The sequence below is a fragment of the Moschus berezovskii genome, chromosome 23 (assembly GCF_049115385.1).
Source record: "Moschus berezovskii isolate FMDL1 chromosome 23, NW_MosBer_1.0, whole genome shotgun sequence".
Taxonomy (NCBI): Eukaryota; Metazoa; Chordata; class Mammalia; order Artiodactyla; family Moschidae; genus Moschus; species Moschus berezovskii.
Genome location: NC_142482.1, coordinates 48,718,057 through 48,737,082, shown reverse-complemented (window position 1 = coordinate 48,737,082; position 19,026 = coordinate 48,718,057). Strand labels below are relative to the sequence as shown.

Sequence of the window (19,026 nt, the reverse complement as noted above, 5' to 3'; positions counted from 1 at the left end):
TTTCATCCCACACCCTTTTTCTGCCTTGTGATTTTGACACTAAATACATAAGCTACCTAGTCAGAAAACTCATTTGTTAAAATCTGTATTTACACAAAGTAAAAACCCCCAAAATGAGCTAATCAGACACAAATCATGTTTAATTAAAACAGATAAATATCTAAAAATAAGTGAAATTAATTTTTTAGAAAGACGGAGCAACAAATAATGCAGGGGTGGGGATGGGCGGGGGAGGTCTTCGGAGGAAAGACGTCTCAACCCAATGACACTCACAGTGAAACCACTTCGTGACATTTCACAAGATGACTTTTGAATTTAGCAACTTCCTCCAGGCCTTAGCAACTTTATGTTGCATATACCTCTGCTGACTGTTTCAGATAAGAAGCAGACTGGTGCATGAGACTGAAGCGAGGCGGACAAACCACAGGATTTTTTAATTACTTGTTTGAAACACGAATTTAGAACCGAAGAAAACTTCTCCAGTATAACCCTGCTCTTTTTTTTCAAATGAGACAAGAACCCAAGCTTTGTGGTGTTGTTTTGGTAAATAGGCTGGAGTATGGAATATTTTTAATAATAGGATGGTTGGGAAACCCTCAGCACCAACTCCCTTTCCCACCCCCCAGAAATCCTACTTCAACACTTAGAAACGCTTTAATGCCATGTGGACTTTCAAAAACATACTTCAAAGAAGATTAACCACTGACAACAGTCATAAGCAGAGCCCTGCTATTACAAGGAAGTTGGTAAATGATTCACCAAGTACATATTTTGGGGCCAACTAAAAACCCACTGCAAATGGGTTAATGAGTTCATCTTGTGGCACATGGTCATGTAACTGAACCCTAAGGGATAGTGGTCTTTTAATAAAGCCCATTTTTAACCAGTATAAACTTTGTGAAGGTACTTTTCCCATTGATTATTCTCTATCCTTCTGCTTTTCTGGCAAAACTACTAGAAATTGTCATTACTAAGTCTGTAGCAAGTTTTTCCTTTGTCTTATTTACTGAAAGGGTTGACTTACTTAAAATAGAAAGCTTCTGAAAAGCACACAACCAAATACTGCGATTAAATTACCCAGACTGAATTCTTTTTTTATAAGTTGCTGCCACAAAAAGATATCTCCAGATTGTATCTCCTTAGATATGATCTCTTCATGAAATTTTTCTTTATGAATGTAATTCAGAGGCCATGCTTCAAAAATACTTGAGAGTACTGGGGTATATTGTACTTTTTATATAAGTGGCTTGACTTCAGACTGGGAAAGGAATTTCTACATATTGTCCACACAAACATGAGACATTCTGACCCCCCAAAAGATGATGATAATATGTGCATTTATGATGTCAAGTAATAGATCTATCAACTTCACACAATGAAAACAGGAATGGAGAATTTTATACTTCAACACTCCAAGATTCACATTTCATTATCAGCAACTGGGCCGTTAATTAACTTTCGATCAGAAATTAGGCCTATTCAATCTGAAATGCAGGGTCCAAATAAGAAATAGGTAGGCCTAACCCAGTGGTTAAAAAGAACTGGCCCTTAAGTTTCTCATCACTTAGTCATCCATTCCAATGCAAATATGTAAATAAAATTCCACTACAATGGAATCAAGTTTATTTAGTTTTTACTTCATACTACTAAGCATACCAAGATGACCACGATTCAGCCTTAGTCACTGCCCACAGAGAAAGTTCATCTTTTCTCAGTACCTTTGCTCAGTTTCCTCTTCCTGGCATATTCTGCCTGTCCCCCCAGGCAGCATCCCTGCACTTTCTCTCCTCCTTCTAAAGCAAGAACTCCCAGGAAGAACACTCCCACACACATAATTTCCCAGAAGAGGCCCAGGTGTGCTGAGGCCTGGGTGCACACATTTTCTGGAGCATTAAGCATACTGCATCATAAGAGTTTACACATGCTTTTAGGTTTGTCTGCTAGAAGGCACAGACCCTAGCTCATCTCTGTATCCCCCTTCCAGCCCAGTATTTGGTATCTGGTGTTCAATAAGCAACTACAGAAAGAAGCCTCTCAGAGTGAAGCAGGGCAGAAAGACCAATAAATAAGGTAAGAGGCACCACGTGGTAAAGAAAGAATGAAATAGTGCCATTTGCAGCCACTTGGATGGACCTAGAATATTTCCCACTAAGTGAAGCCAAAGACAAATATTATATAATATCATTTGACAAATATTATATAATATCATTTATATGTGGAATCTAAAAAATAATACCAATGAATTTATATACAAAAAACAGAAACAGACTCACAGACATAGAAAACATTTATGGTTTCCAATGGGGAAAGGGTGGGGAGGGATAAATTACGAGTATGAGATTAACAGATACAAACAACTATACATAAAACAGATAAGAAATAAGGATGTACCGTACAATACAGGGAACATATTCAGTATCTTGTAATAACCTATAATGGAACAGAATCTGAAAAATATACATAACTTAGCCACTTTGCTGTACAGCTGAAATGAATACAATATTGTAAATCAACTATGAATTTTCCATTTAAAAAAGACAGAAACAGACACACAGAACCAATATGCAGACAAGTAGATACACATATTGTTGTTCAGTCGTTGAGTCCCGTCCCACTCTTTGCGACCCCAGGGACTGCAGCACGCCAGGCTTCTTTGTCCTTCATTATCTCCTGGAGTTTGCTCAAACTCACGTCCACTGAGTTGAAGATGCCATCCAAGCATTTCATCCTCTGTTGCCTCCTCCTTCTCCTGCCCTCAATCTTTCCCAGCATCAGGGTCTTTTCCAATGAACTGGCTCTTAGCATCAGGTGGCCAAAGTACTGGAGCTTCAGTTCAGCATCAGTCCTTCCAATGAACATTCAGGGTTGGTTTCCTTTAGATACGCATATACAAAGTCAATAAACATAACTCTTGGGATTACTGTCATAATCCTTCCCCCCAAAAGAGTCACATGTGATATGGAGAAAGTGCCGTGGAGAAACAAAAAAAATAAAAGCGGGTCATTTGGCCCTGGGGGAAGGGGAGTCTATAAGGGAAGAGGGGAGAGCAAGGCCAGGGTAACAGAGAGCAGACACGAGCAGGTGAAACAGGAAATGAGGATCAGGATGAGGGCTAATGCCTGGGAGAGAGCAAAGTGTGAACAGAGCTGGAAGGTGTAAAAGACATAGGGGATCTGAGCCACAGGAAAGAACTGTCTGCTGCGCTGACTATGCAGAACCCAGGAAAGCATGCTGGGATGCAAGGCAGTGACTACAGCAAAGCCTGCAGAGTCCCAGGTTCAAGTCCTGCCTCTGCCCTCGCCCAGCCCTAGGGCTGCAGGCAAGTTACTGAAGACCTGTGTGTGCTTGGTCGCTTCAGTCGTGTCTGATTCTCTGCGACCCCATGGACTGTAGCCTGCCAGGCTCTTCTGTCCATGGGATTCTCCAGGCAAGAATACTGGAGTGGGGTGCCCTTTCTTTCTCTAAGGGATCTTCCTGACCCAGGGATCGAACCTGCGTCTCCTGCATTGCAGGTGGATTCTTTTCCATTGAGCCACTGGGGAAGTCCCACTGAAGACCTATAAGCCTGTTTAAGCATCCAGCATATGGAGTTGCTGGTGTCTTTAGAGCAGACAGGTAAACTGAGGCCAAGTAGAGAAGAAACACATCTTGTTCCATGACAGCCAGGCAGAAGCTCCAGGATCCAGGAGGCCTCTGCCTGAAATGCCAGAAAGCATACAGCCACACCCCCTTTCAACTGTGGTCAAATCAGACCAACGGACTGTGACACCAGCCGGCACCCCCTAGACCCACCCGAGTCCCTTAGGATGGAGTCATCATCCTTCCCCCACACAGGGCTGGACTGAGGGACATTGCCCAACGCCACCCACCCTGTCCTCTTTATTATATGGAATTTGGGGTTTATAATATAGTCTTTCCCTCAATACATCTCACAGTTTCATTATGCTCATGCTAAATCAATTCAGTCATGCCAACTTTTTGTGACCCCATGGACTGTATCCCACCAGGCTCCTCCAACCATAGGATTCTCCAGGCAACAGTACTGGAGTGGGTTGCCATGCCCTCCTCCAGGGGATCTTCCTGACCCAAGGATCGAACCTGCGTCTCCTGCAGCTCCTGCATTGCAGGCAGATTCTTTGCCGCTGAGCCTCTGGCTTTTTTTTTTTTTAATTGGAGGCTAATTACTTTACAATATTGTATTGGTTTTGCCATACATTGACATGAATCCGCCCCAGGTATACATGCAAAAGCAGTCTCTTCAGAACCACAAAGGATCTTTCCACTCTCTTTGTGAACAGCTCCAGGAAAGACTGCAAGGCTCAGGGTCAGTTGCTGGCCATGGCCTGACCAGGCCCCTGGGCCCCCAGGAGGCACCTTTCCCTGCCCTGCCGAGCACCCTGCCTCTCATCCCCAGCCTTCTGTCGGGTGTGCAGGCTTGCAGTTATGGACTTCTTCCTCCGCTTCCATGATTCATGTTCCCACCACTGACCTCCCTCCTACTTTTGACCTCTGCTCTGCTTCAGAAACCTCAGAGTCTTCCCAGCTCCCTCCCTCAGCTCTCAGCCTGGTAGGAGAGCTGTCTGCCCCAAGCGTCTGCTTTCCGGTTTTACCACCACGTGGGCGAGGAGAGAGAAGAAAGTCACTGCTTGTCCAGAATCCCCCAGTGCTGCTCTGGGCCATTTTTCTTCCACCATCCCCTGTCATTGAGTAATACACTTGTGGACTAAAAGCTCTAAGTGCTGTGTAAAATCAGCCAATCATGTGAAAGTAGCATCTCTGTCTTTATTTATTTATTAGCCTGAATAGAAAGACCTCTAAAATGGACTTTTTTTAGAAAGCATTTGAATGCATTTTATTTGGTCTTGTATTCATGAAGAGTTCTGTTGTTGTTCAGTCACTAAGTCGTGTCCGACTCTTCCTGACCCCATGAACTACAGCATGCCAGGCTCCCCTGTCCCTCACTATCTCCCGGAGTTTGCCCAAGTTCGTGTCCACTGAATCAGTGATGCCATCCAACCATCTCATCCTCTGTCATCTCCTCCTCCTCCTGCCCAATCTTTCCCAGAATCAGGGTTTTTTCCAGTGAATCAGCTCTTCACATCAGGTGGCCAAAGTATTAGAGCTATAGCATCAGTCCATCCAATGAGTATTCAGGGTTGATTTTTCTTAGGACTGACTGGTTTGATCTCCCTGCTGTCCAAGGGACTCTCAAGAGTGTTCTCCAGCACCACAGTTTGAAAGCATCAATTCTTAAAGTGTTTAATTAGCACCAATTATGAACTGGGCCCCTAGGATGGGGCTATTGGAGGGAATGGGGGTGGCAGGCACCAAAAGAAAACAGCAGGCATGTTCTGCTCCCCTCATCAGGCTCAGATGCTGCCTCCTTCTACAAAGGGGTTAGGAAAGCTCCTAACAGCCTTCGAGAGAGGCACCATCCTTCCAGCCAGGAAGTACCTCCCCTGCAGACCCAAGTCTGGCTCCTCCTAACACTGGATAGGATGCGCCCTGCAGAGCAGCTGGCCGAGAGACTGACAGCAGAGCCGGCCAAGCCCTCTATGGTCCCTCCTGGTTGTCAGCATCCACCAACCTCCACATTCCTGGAGAGCTTAGGCACCACACCTCATATCCCCAGTCACTGGGAAGCTTCAGTGTTTAGGAGGACAATCCCTCAAACCCCCCTAGTTCCTGGGCTTGCTACAGGGAATCGACTTCCATCCCTTCTCCCAGGGAATCTTTGCTAGGGATCCTCAACTTGAATACCCCGGTGCCTGGCTCTCTCACTTCCCTAGCACCTGCTCCTCAAAGTCCCTCCAATCTCCTAATGTTTTCCTTCTCACCGTCACCACCTCTAGCTACTTGTCAGCATCTCTCAACACCCATACTTAACGTCTCAACAACTTTCCCTTTCAACTGTCTATTTCACTTTGGCTCTGAGAAGGCGCTGCTGAAAGAGAAAAGCACAGACTGGCACAAATCCTGACACTTTTGACTTTCAGTGGGTTGATTATACCCAGCAACCCATTCAACTGACTCCAGGCAATTCCTTCTCTGCTCCCCCATAAAGACCACCCGAAACATCCGCTCATCCTCAAAACCCAAGCTTCACTTCCATCCCTTCATCCCTCAGCCATGCCCTCCCACCCCACTTCACAAGGGGAAAATCCTTTCACATTAAACCCTTCAACGCTTTCCCTTTGATGTGAGCAGTGCCTCTAAACTTCTGCCGTCAGGAGAATCACCTGGGCAGCCCCTTCACTCAGACAGGTATTTGGACTCACTAGGCTTGACGGGGTTGTGAGTTTCGTATATGACGATTTTTTGCAGGGCACAATGGCAGTTTGAATGTCTAGAATTTGAAAGCTGAAGAAATACTGTGAGTGTCTCTGCTTAGAAGAAATGAACTGGACTCCTTAGAATTAAAGCTTCTAAGGCTTTTTCATATTCCATATATTGAATCTCTTGAGTTTTTACTTTAGCTCCCAATTTAAAGCAATAAAAGAGATGGTTTTGTATTTCGAATATTATTGCTTTTAGTAAAGTTATAACTTTAGAGATATCTGCCACTTTCACTTTTCACTTTCACACATTGGAGAAGGAAATGGCAACCCACTCCACTGTTCTTGCCTGGAGAATCCCAGGGATGGGGAAGCCTGGTGGGCTTCCGTCTATGGGGTCACACAGAGTCGGACACGACTGAAGTGACTTAGCAGTAGCAGGCTTGACTCAAATCCCAGAAGCATACATGGCAGCAGATTCTCACGCCGGTCCATCCACCAGATTGGAGGAAAATCAGTCTAGGACATGGATCTCAAACTCCAGCCCTCGGGCCAAATTCAGCCCCTGCCTGTTTTTGTGTGGCCCGCATGTTAACTATGTGTTTTTACATTTTTTTAAGGGTTGGAAAAAAAAAAAATCAAAAGAGAATTTTGGACTTTCCCTTGTGGCACAGCAGATAAGAATCCACCTATCAAGGTGCAGGGGACACAGGTTTGATTCCCTGGTCTGGGAAGATTCCATGTCCCGCAGAACAACTAAGCCCGTGCAATTCAACCTATGCTCAGGAGTCCAGAACCACAATTACTGAGCCTGTGGGCTGCAACTACTGAAGCCCAAATGCCCTCAAGCCCGGCTCCACGAGAGAAGTCATGGCAGTGAGAAGCCCCCATCCAGAGGAAAGCATACACGAAACAATGAACACCCAGCATGGCCAAAAATAATTAAAAAAAAAAAAAAAAAGGGAATGCCACAACCCATGTAAATTACATAAAATTCAAATTCCAGTGTCCATAAATAAAGCTTCAGGAGAACACAGCCAGGCCCAATGATTTACATAGTGTCTACGGCTGCTCTGCAGTGACAAAGGCACGGTGACGTGGATGCAACGGAGACTGCCTGCAAAGCTGAAAATATTTGCTGTCCGGTCCTTTATATAAAAAGCTTGCCGCCCCCTGGTCCGCAGGATGACGTGCAGACACCTCACCAGAGCCTTCTAGCTTCTCTGTGATGTGCCTCCCTCCGCAACCTACAGTCCCACAGGCTTCACAAGCACAGCCCCACTGGCCACTTCAGTGGGCTCAGCGCCTTAAATGAAGCGCACAGTTTCACACTTCCCCGCTTCTGTAGGTGCTGTTCTTTCTACCCACCTCGCCACACAAACACTTCTTCCTCCTTCCAAGACCCAATTCATGTTCCTCCCCACCCGTGAGATGCTCTCTGACAACCAAACCTCACCCGAACCCCCACTGCACTGAACGCATTTGTATCCCAATTATCTGTATATGGCAGTGATTCTCAAACTTCTTGCTTCCAGCACCACCAGGAGGGCTCATGAGACCACCCTCTGGCTGGGTCTGCCCCGCAGAGTGGCAGAGGGGTGCCAAGCAGAGAGAATGGACATTTCTAACAAGTTTCAAGGCTGATGCTGCTGGCCCACAGAAGCAACACCGGTTGACTTCTGTGTCCCCTGCCCCAATCGCCAGTGAATTTTTGGAGGAAGGGACCTATTTTATTCATGTTTGATTCATCCCAGCCTCACCTGGTTCCAGGAATTCCTGGAATACAGCAGAAACTCAGGATTTGCTATCTGTGGTCTAACCGCATGAGCTTCCTCCTCCAAGTCAAAGATTTTCACTCTCGGACAATGAAAGGGAAATTAAGTGGGGAGAGGAGCTCTGGCCTTGCAGGAACCAGTGAGGCCAAAGAAATTAATATAAGTGGCTCTCTGCAGGACCGACGTTTTCTGGCCTGCCAAATGCATCCTGAGCTGGGGTCAACTGGAAAGCCCTAGGATGGAGAGCAGATCGTTCAAGTCAGAAACCCGAGGGTACAGCCTGGAGGCAGCACCAACAGGGGCGATGTTCAGTGGCAGGCCCTTTCCCCACAAAGGGCCCATGCACTGTCCACTTGAGAAACAAGATTCTCTATGTCAACATCTGATCACGTACATCATTATGGGCCTATACTGTTACTAATGATAAACATTTGCTGACCACTTACTACTTGTTTAGAATACAAGGGGAGATAAAATCTGGCCCTCAAGAAAACTTTAGTTTGAAACTCAGCGTATAAATGTCGAAGGACAGCTAATAAAATAAGGTAACATTTCAGTTCAGTTCAGTCGCTTGGTCGTGTCCGACTCTTTGTGACCCCATGAATCACAGCACGCCAGGCCTCCCTGTCCATCACCAACTCCCAGAGTTCACTCAAACTCATGTCCACAGAGTCGGTGATGCCATCCAGCCATCTCATTCTCTGTCATCCCCTTCTCCTCCCGCCCCCAATCCCTCCCAGCATCAGAGTCTTTTCCAGTGAGTCAACTCGACGCATGAGGTGGCCAAAGTATTGGAGTTTCAGCTTTAGCATCAGTCCTTCCAATGAACACCCAGGACTGATCTCCTTGCAGTCCAAGGGACTCTCAAGAGTCTTCTCCAGCACCACAGTTCAAAAGGAGAAGGGCAACAGAGGATTAGATGGTTGGATCTCACCAACTCAATGGACATGGGTTTGAGCAAACTCCAGGAGATAGTGAAGGCCAGAGAAGCCTGGCGCATTGCAGTCCATGGGATTGCAAAGAGTTGGACATAACTGAGTGACTGAACAACAGCAAACCTCTATTGGCACCTACACAGGTTCATGAGGACACAGTACTTGTATATCAATATTTATGTGGGTCTTTTGTCTCCTTTATAAATATTAATCATCTCATCCTCTGTTGCCCTTCTCCTCCTGCCCTCAATCTTTCCAGCATCAGGGTCTTTTCCAGTGAGTCAGCTCTTTGCATCAGGTGGCCAAAGTATCGGAGCTTCAGCATCAGTCCTTTCAGTGAATATTCAGGGTTGATTTCCTTTAGGATTGAGGTTTACACGTGGTACCTTAGTGGAATGGAGATAGGAAAGTCACAGGACACCTTGGACTCCTGTAGAATTTACTGTTTACCTTTGACACCATTAGTATTTGACAGTAAATGTTACCTTATTTTGTTATTAATATTTATGTGGGTCTTTTGTCTCCTTTAGGACTTCCCTGGTGGCTCAGAAAGTAAAGCATCTGTCTACAATGCGGGAGACCTGGGTTCGATCCCTGGGTTGGGAAGATTCCCTGGAGAAGGAAATGGCAACCCACTCTATTACTCTTGCCTAGAAAATCCCATAGACGGAAGAGCCTGGTATCCATGGGGTCGCAAAGAGTAGGACACAACTGAGCAACTTCACTTTCACTTTGTCTCCTTTATAGGTATATAAACTCTTCTAGGACAGAAACCTTGATTTTTTTTTTTAATCCTTATATTTCTACGATCTGACCAAGTCCCTGGCATTACAAATGTGAAATAAATATTTAATAATGACTGTGGAATGTGAGTTAAGCTGTTAACCAAGGGCAAGGCTTAGATAAGACAAGAATTGAGGGTTGGGCTTTCCACAGACAGGCAAGGGAACCAACCAGGTAATTGAAAACTCCAGGCAGGTAGAGAAACTTTATGGTCTGAGGCTTCAGTAGTGTTAGACTCTTTGCGACCCCATGACTGTAACCCGCCAGGCTCTTCTGTCCGTGGAATTTCCCAGGCAAGAACACTGAGTGGGTAATCACTCCAGGGGATCTTCCCAATCCAGGGATCGAACCGGGGTCTCCTGCCCTGCAGGCAGATTCTTTACCATCTGAGCCACCAGAGGCGCAGGTGGGATCATCATACCCCAGGGCTAGTATCACCATGAGTTGAGAAGGCCAGGCCTTGAGAGCTAGTCTTCACTCATCTAGCCTTTTAAACTGTAATACAAGCCTATAGGATGAGGCCTAAACCTTGACTGCTTTAATCTCGGAAATCACTTCCTAGATTCTTATCTCCTGGTCTATTTTTCCTTTGCCCCTTTTTTCTGCTGATGCCACAGTAGGGGGAAAAACTGAAATCCAGACAAAGAATCCTAATTTAATACTGAATTGACACTTTATGCAAATACAGACAAATTTGGGGGGTTTCAGTTGGTAAAAAAATGTCTTGGCACTCAGAGTTCCCCACCACCAAATTGCAAAGTCCTTAGAGCCAGGAATTCCTCCTCTTGCACAGCTCCTCGGATATGATCAAGTGACACACACATTAGGAATGTCAGCATTCTGGTAGCCGAGTCCATTTAGGACTGCTGCTGCTGCTGCTAAGTCGCTTCAGTTGTGTCCGACTCTGTGCGACCCCATAGACGGAAGCCCACCAGGCTCCCCCGTCCCCGGGATTCTCCAGGCAAGAACACTGGAGTGGGTTGCCACTAGTTGAGTCCAAGTCCATTCGAAGGCTGGGACAGTTTAAAGAGAGATCTTGTCATAGCCCACAACCTAAACAGTGGAGAGGGCATGAACAGATGATTTAAACAGAAAAGCAAATCAGTTATCCTCCGCTCCCTGCCCAAGCTCCACATCTGCTCAACAGAAAGGAACTCATTCTAGAAACACAGTTTTCAACAAACTCATCTGTGAGGCACCTGCGAAGGCCCCTACAGCCTCCATTTCCTATACTCTGGATCTGAACTGCTGGGCTCCAAGTCTCTAATTAAATAAGATGATTTTGCATTTAACCTCTTTCAGAGGAGTCCAGGCTAGTCAAAGTCGCCGGAAACTAAAACCAGAGACTTTTCCTGAGTATAGTCGCAATGCACACGGGCTCCCCCGAGGAGCTAACAGAACAGATAAAAGGAAGAACTGGATGAAAAACAGAGTTCTTCAGTCACACAGCAGATATTTCAGGTGTTGCAAATAATAAGCGACTTGACCCAGGGAGACCTAGAAGCCAAGGACATTCTCACAAGTGCAATCAATTCAGAAATTACAAACACACATGTGAAAAGCTAAAACATCAAGGAGAGGATTCACTGTCGTCTTAAAGTGGTACTTGGGCAATGTGAGATATGTTTTATCATTTTTGGCAAATGGCAGGCCAATAAGAAGGCACTCTTTAATGGTCCAGGAGCAAATGTATATCAAGGGCTGGGCTCTGAGCCTAGGACTGTCCTCCAGAGCTGGCTCCAGTTTCTCGTCCCCCTTCTGTGGCCCAGGAAAAGCCCCTCAGACCACGTCACCCAGGTGCTCTAGGCCAGCCACCAGCAAGAGACAGAAAGGTCAGGGCATGGGGAGCAGAAGGGCAAAGTTCTCTCTCTGCTTCGCCCCTGCATCCAGACAACAGGACTTTCTCCGTTTTCCCCTTCAGCGCCCAATCTTGGTACCTGAACATCTTTTATTGGCTCCTATAGTGCCACCCACAACTCTTAAGTAATTCAGGGAAGTTTCTTCATTACAAGCCATTGAGTTGAATTGTTTCCTGCCAGGCCGCTGTCAGAAACAAGGACTGTATGGCATTTTACATCTATATAAAATGTCTCGACTCCCAAAGGTAGTTCCTTTGCCATCTCCCACATTACACGTGAGGACCCTGAGGCTCCAGCTGACGGTCACAAAGGAAGTTTTCTGGCAGATCAGGAATTACCCCGCAAGTCAGTCTAACATCTGAAAGGCCTTTGAAGTGTGAGGGAGAAAAACACATGAAGCTTCCAAACCCTCAAGCCACAGTTTCGCCTCAGACCACATTGTTTATGGTTTGGGATGCTCCATCGGCCTAAATAAGCCAGCTGGGGTACTGCCCTTTACGTGTGTCTTCCACCAAGAGTCACTGTGATTGGACCCAGCTGAAGGGCAGGAGGGCTCCCTAAGATCTAAGAGATCACAGGTGCACCTTCCTTGTCTATAGCCCACATTTTTCCTTCAGTGTACCCCCAAATCCCTCCCCTCTCAGCCTTTTGTTCTTTCTTATAAATTAAAACCAGGACTCCTTTGCCAGAAATCCAGGAGACTCGGGGTGAGGGTGGAGGCAGTCACAGGGCACTTAATAACATCCATCTTAGGTATCTCTTAGCCATCAATCTCCAGGATCTATTAACAATCTCTTTAAATACAAAAAAAAAAACCCTCCCTGGATTCCTTCTTTCTCTAGTTGTGCTGTATTGCTGCAAATGGGAAGTGCAATTAAAATAAATTGAGATGGAGGGTGGAGGGGTTAAGTATCAAACTCCCCGGAAAGGAAATTTTGGCTCTGAGTTAGATTTCATTTCAGGGCTAGAGAATTTGCTTTGATTGCTGCCTTTGTAGGTCCCTGGCAGTCACTACATCCTCACTACAAGAAAAGGTACTGGCAGCTGGAAAAAAACTCTCCTGACCTTGGGGATTTCAGTTGATGAGAAGGCAACTGTTGGATCAGGCGGAGTTCTCAATCAGAGCCTCCAAGGGAGCCAGGTAGAGGGTGGCTCAGAAAACAGTGTCTGAGTAAGGCAAACATCCAGCTCTCACTTCCTCATTGCTGAAGGAATGGGAGTGCAAAGTGCAGCAGGTATGCTCTTGTGTGAAGGAAAGAATTTTTTTTTAAAGTTCACTAGGGAACAGGCAGAGGAAGAAAACTGGGTGAAAACTCAGCAGGAAACAGGAGTATGCCGGCCCTCTTCCAGGACGCCTTACCCAATTCCACTTAAATAACATACAGCTGACCCTTCAACCACACAGGTGTTCATCTGCCTATAATTTACAGACAGCCCCTTGTATCCTCCATTCCTAGACTCTGCAGATTTAAGCAGCTTCAGTACTGCTACAGCGCTGTAGTTCTTACTACTGAAAAATATCCACATATAAGTGAATCCATGCAATTCAAACTTGTCTTATTCAAGGGTCAACTGTGTATTTACTGGCTCACTACTAAACACAGGGCAGATCTAGCCTGTAGCATCTAGAGAGACCAAAAAAATGGGTTAAAAGCCTCAACGCTTAGAAAGATTTCTTACCTGGAATTACAGTTTGTTGCCATTTTCAGTTTCCGTCCAAACACCTGCAGCAGCCTCTCTCTTCTTCCAATAACCTGTCCTTCTAGGGAGCCTGGACCCTCGAGGACGGGCTGACTGAATAAACCACGGCCCTCGGAAAACCACAGCATCCTGTGTCCCTCCTCCCTTGCTGATGGAGATCGCACTCGGTACAAAATAACTGTCAACCTGATTTTCCAAGCCTCGCTGCCCGAAAAACCCGGGCCTCTCATCCCAGAACGGTAGGCTACTGCTTAGACATCACTCAGGCTTACTTTCTAAGTAGGCTCCACTAACTTAAAAATAATGAAGACTTGAGTGCACTGACGGAAGGAACCCGATTCCATCTATCAGAAGGCTTTAGAACTGGCTTACAGGAAAGGAGGCAACCCCAAACTTCAAACAAGACAACAACAAAAAAAAGTTTATTCGAACCTGCTGTGCAGGGTACACCCTTTTACTTTCTTTTTTTTTATTCCCCATACTTAGAGGAGAAAAACATCAACTCAAACAAAACTCCACCTGTGTAGCCTGAAGCAGGGAACTCTGCCTGGGGGCGGGGACGGAGGTAGATAACGTCCCCCTGCCCGCCTCCCCCGGCTTCCCTCCCGCCGCGGCTCGGGGAGGTGCTGCGCTCTCGCCGCGGCCTGGCCGCCCGCCCGCTGTTACCTGGTCCAGCGGGATGCCCAGGAGCTCGCTGAGCGGGTGCAGGCAGGTGGAGCCCGTGGTGCGGTAGGACAGGCTGGACCGCGGCTCCGCTGCCATCCTGCATCTTCGGGAGGAGCCGCCCCCGCCCCGGCCCCCGGCTCGCCGTCCTCCCGGCCGAGTGCGCGCGGGCGGCCGTCCCGAGGGCCGCGCGCGGCCGCTGGGCTCCCGGGGACCGAGCTGCGAGCCAGAGGACGAGACGCGGCGCCGAGGCTCGGGGCGCAAAACTTGGCGTCGGGCGCTGCGGCTGCGGGCGCGGGAGGAGGGCCGCGGCCCAGCGCGCTCGGCTTCCCGCTCCCCTCCTCTCGCCGCTCATTGGCCCGGGACGCCCCGGGAGGCGGAGGGAGGCAGGACCGAGCGGGGACCGGAGCCCGGCCCCCCGGGCGCCACCCGGCCCGCCCTGCCCGGGCCGCGCGGGGCGGGAGAGCGCCACCGCCGTGCCCCGCGCCCGGCGCTGCGCAGCCCCGGGCCGCGCGGGGCGGGAGGAGCCAGTGCTCTTCCTTCTCCGGAGCTCGCCGTCCTCCCTCCCCGCTACCCGCAAATGACCTCCTCCCGGGTCACCCAGGCGGGCGCCGAGCCCTCGGGAGCACCCTGGCCACACCCTGTTTTCGTTCCGCCGCAGTTTCAGCACCCCCGCCCTCCCGGTTCCCGCTCGGGTGAAGGTTTCCTGCGCGTTCCCTGCGGCCAAGAGTTCATCTGCCCGGGGCTGGAAACCCAAGGACACCCCGGTGCTCCCAGCCAGCGCCCCATCACCCACCCCTTCTCTCTCTCCTTAGACTCCTGTGGGCACGCATAGTTTCCTACACCCTGGGTTTGTGTCGTAGAAGCTCAGACACTAGGACTGCTAGCTTCTGACCTTGGATGTCCGGCCCCCGTGGACTGTAATTCTTTTCACTCCTGTAAGAAACGATGCTACTGTGATACTGTGTGCTTTCTGATCACTTTTTGCCAGCACCGGTTCTAGAAAGGGGTTACCTGGCCCCTTCACTTCTTTGTCCCCAGAAGTGTATCACTGGTCCTTGGGAAACTTTTTCAGTTGATGCAGAGATTTTGAGAATCATGAAAGTCTTGCTCTTTCCAGGAACTGCTGTAATGCTTGCTGATGAAGACTTTCAGGAAAGCAGTGTTGAAATCAAATGGGTAGGAGAAAAAAAAAAGTGAGTTGGTGTCAATCCCCAGGCTTCGCTAGGTAACCAAGCTCAATACTTTGCATTAGCAGTTTACCTGGGAACAGGGCACTGAGCCATCCGGCCGATTAGTTGGTGGAGAAACCAACGGAACAGGGTGGACAGTCCCCCTAGAGCAGAACTAACTGTCCTCAATGTGACTTTCAGCTTCAAATCCAACTGAAGGCCTGTCAGACACTCCTAACACCTTTCCCTCCAAGGCTCAGCCTCACCCTGGCCTAATGGAAGAGTTTCATCACCAAAAAGCTGCACAGAATTTTAGATGGTCAGGCCAGAGTTTCTCAACTCTTGTCCTCTATTGAGGAGCAATAAAATGTCCCAACCACCACTCCTGGTCCCCGTGAAGATTTCATAGGAGGCCACTACCGCCACTCTCCTGTTCTCACACATTGCACACACTCAGACACACAGGCATATGCTTGAGGATCAGTGAGGCTGTGTGTATGCGTGCTAAGTCGCTTCAGTCGTGTCCGACTCTTTGCAACCCCATGGACTGTAGCCCACCAGGCTCCTCTGTCCATGGGATTCGCCAGGCAAAGAATACTGGAGTGGGTTGCCATGCCCTCCTCCAGGGGATCTTCCCAAGCCAGGGACTGACTGAACCCGAGTCTCCTGCATTGCAGGTGGATTGTTTACCATTAATGCCACCTTGGAAGCCCCAATGAGGCTAGACAGGCTTATTAAATATCACACAGTTCTAGAAACTGACCAGAATTGAAACAATGTTCCTTTTATCTTCAGCAAGATAACAGTTTACATGAGGTATTTGAGTGCAGAAAGAGTCTGAAACACCCCCCCCCAAAAAAAAATCACTTAAATGTGAACTGCTAGAAAGGAAAAGTAGGCCAGTTTGGGTGGTGTTTATGAAGAAAACCCTCAGACCACTCATAGTTCTCCACAAAGCGACATTCTTCAGACTTCAGAAATAGTCCTCACATTGGCAGAAGATTAGCCCTACCTGGATTTTCTTCTCAACAAAACACAGATTATCATCTAATCTAAAATTTACCCTTAAAAAGGCAGGAACTATGCTTAGATCTTGAAAACAAAACAAAACATCACAGAACTTAAATCTTAATCCTGTCCTACTGATAACTGTAGTACAATTAATGCTCAAAGGGATCAGTTACACTGTTGTTGGTTGCTCAGTCGTGTCCAACTCTTTGCGACCACATGGACTGTAGCACACCAGGCTCCTCTGTCCGTGGGATTCTCCAGGCCAGAATACTGGAGTGGGATCCCTTCTGCAAGGGATCTTCCTGATCCAGGGATTGAACCCGCGTCTCCTGCATTGCAGGCAGATTCTTTACCGTCTGAGGCACCAGGGAAGCCCCAGTTATACTACAGGTTAATTCAGTTGGGTTCTGGAGGATGGGCTATGATTCTAAGATGCACCATGGACTTATCACTCTTTTTTCCTTCCCCTTTGTTTCCATCCTCTGTGAATCATACATTGATCATAATGATTATTATATGTTAGATAAACGTCTACAAAAGCTCTCTCATTTACCAGTGACAGTATCCCATGTGGTAGATATAATCTCTATTTTACAAATGAGAAAACTGAAGTTTGGGGAGTTTAAGTGTCTTGATTGTGTTGAGGGAGGTTGAATAAAACATGCCTGTCTGATACCAGAGCTTGGGCTCTCAGTCATTATGCCATTTGCCTCTTAAAACAAAGCATTTCTCTATCAGGAGGCCTGCTCACATACCCACAGGCCTGTCATTCCTCTGGGCAAAACACTGCATTTACTGTTCAAAAATGAGGTGGCTGGGTTGATGCTACAGGCACTCTGTCTCACCTGTTTTCTATCTGCAGTAAAATGAGGCTTGATATCAAGGTCAAGTTTTTAATCTCCTTTATGAAGCTATGCTCAGAATGTGAAGTCATCCAGAAGACCCAGTGCTTAGCCTGATGACTGGTCTAAAATTAAAGGCCAGACAAAAAAGACCTGAAAGAGAATCTGGCATGTTTCAGGGAGGCAGCTTGATGCTATCGACTGATGAAAATCCAACACAAGTCTCATGCCAACCCAGACCCAGCCACATATAAGCAACAAAATTAAACTGAAATCATCCTCAAAATTTACGAAGGTATAACCCCCTCAAGAAGATAGATTCTTATGATTCAATAAAAAATAATCACAAAAACTAATTAAGCCATCTAAAATGACATAACCCACATAAAAATAAATTGCCATGCTAATAACACCACATATTTGTATAATGATATTCTGTATTCACAGAGAACATTCATTTATATCATCCCCTCTGATCCTCCCACCAACTCTAGGAGTTTGAAAAGGCAGGTGTTACCACTTATTATTATGTCATCATCATCTCCATTTTTGTTCATGAAAATATGAAGTTTCTGGTAATTTGCAGCTAGCTTATCCACCTAGTAACCTGCAAAAGTAGGATTCAAACTTAGCTATTCCATTGTTCTTTTTTATCACACAGAAATCTTTTTTATTATACTGGGAGTCCACCTTCAGGAAAACAGCAGAAATTGTTGCCTGCCAAGGGCATTAAACTCCATGCCTTAATATTTGAGATCGGATCTAATGAATGGTCTGAAGTGACCCACGATAGGTACCACCCTTGCTTTTTAAGCTGTTTCCTTAAGCATCATCCACACAAAATTGTAGGGAATTTAGATTTTGCAATCAGCGCTTCACTTCACATTTTTAGCTCAACCGTTCTGCATTGGCTTGGAGCATCTATTGCCACCTACCTGCCTAACTTATTTTCTGAGTTGCAATCACAGTTAAACATTATTTTCATGTACATGTTCAGAAAATTAAGAAGTTAATATAACTGAACACACGCCAGATTCTTCTCTTACTGTTTCATAACATAGCATTTTCCCCTGAGAATAGTAGTATCATTTAGTCATTCAAAATAAATCAACACAAATCCTCTCAGCCTGCTAATCTCTGTACTTACTTCAGGGAGATGCTATAAAGACAAAAGAATCCAAAATAATATGCCAGCCTCTGAGAGAAACCAGTTATGAGAAATACAAAGCAGAAGTTAGTCACTGATAAGCAAATGCAGAAATAAAACCTGCTACAAAATGTCATTAACTAAAAGTACACAGAGAAATAAATATGATTTTGTACAATTCCTGAGTAGCAGGACTGGAGCCTAAAACACAGAAAAGGAACAGGGAATGAAAGTCGAAAGAACCCAACCTTTAGAGCAAAACAAAACGGGACACGAAAACCAGAAATGCTTTTTACTGGTTTTGTGACTGAGCAGGTTAGTTATCATCATATCTCAGCTTCCTGCTCTACAACATGGAAATAAGAATTACGGTCTCTTGTCACTGGTATAAGGACTGAAGGAAAGATTATACGTGAACTAAACCGTTACCAAGTAACTGTTAAAAAAAGATGCTAAAACTGCTCAGTGGAAGCATATCCTCTACAAGCTAACATTTTAGTTTTAACTCTAGTCTTTTGGGAAGAAGAGGTTTCTAAAATGGATTGCATGTGTTCCTGCTTGCTTAAATGGAGTTAGTGATCATAAGTGAATTTTTACTGATGAATCAAGAACCCCCTCCTGCAATACAGTGACGACATCTTAGAGTCCACTGACTTGTCAAAAGTTTGTCCGGGCACTAAATTTCACCCAAAGAGATAAACTTTTTCAGTTACTGTGTCTACTTCCTAGTTTTTCAACCTTTTCTCATAGTTCAGCTGTTGCTTCCTTGACGTCTCTTTTGGTTCTACTATGAGTCAGGGGCTGGAGAAGGAAAGGGCAACCCACTCCAGTATTCTTGCCTGGAGAATCCTATGGACGGAGGA

General features: G+C 46.4%; 1 protein-coding gene across 3 annotated transcripts in view; it reads right to left on the bottom strand.

Annotated features, from left to right (window-relative positions):
- The window catches only part of MBOAT1 (membrane bound glycerophospholipid O-acyltransferase 1), a 116,861-nt gene extending 102,420 nt beyond the window's left edge, over positions 1 to 14,441 (bottom strand). For 2 of the 3 annotated variants that reach the window (XM_088831395.1, XM_088831396.1), the window contains exons 1-2: positions 13,995 to 14,131; positions 2,692 to 2,873 (exon numbers count right to left, since the gene is read on the bottom strand). In XM_088831395.1, the coding sequence (XP_088687521.1) occupies positions 2,692 to 2,859 (168 nt within the window). In that variant the 5' untranslated portion in view covers positions 2,860 to 2,873; positions 13,995 to 14,131. Of the gene's footprint in view, positions 1 to 2,691; positions 2,874 to 13,994 lie in introns of all 3 variants that reach the window. The other variant, XM_055406101.2, reaches the window with a different exon arrangement.
- Positions 14,442 to 19,026: the final 4,585 nt, after the last annotated feature.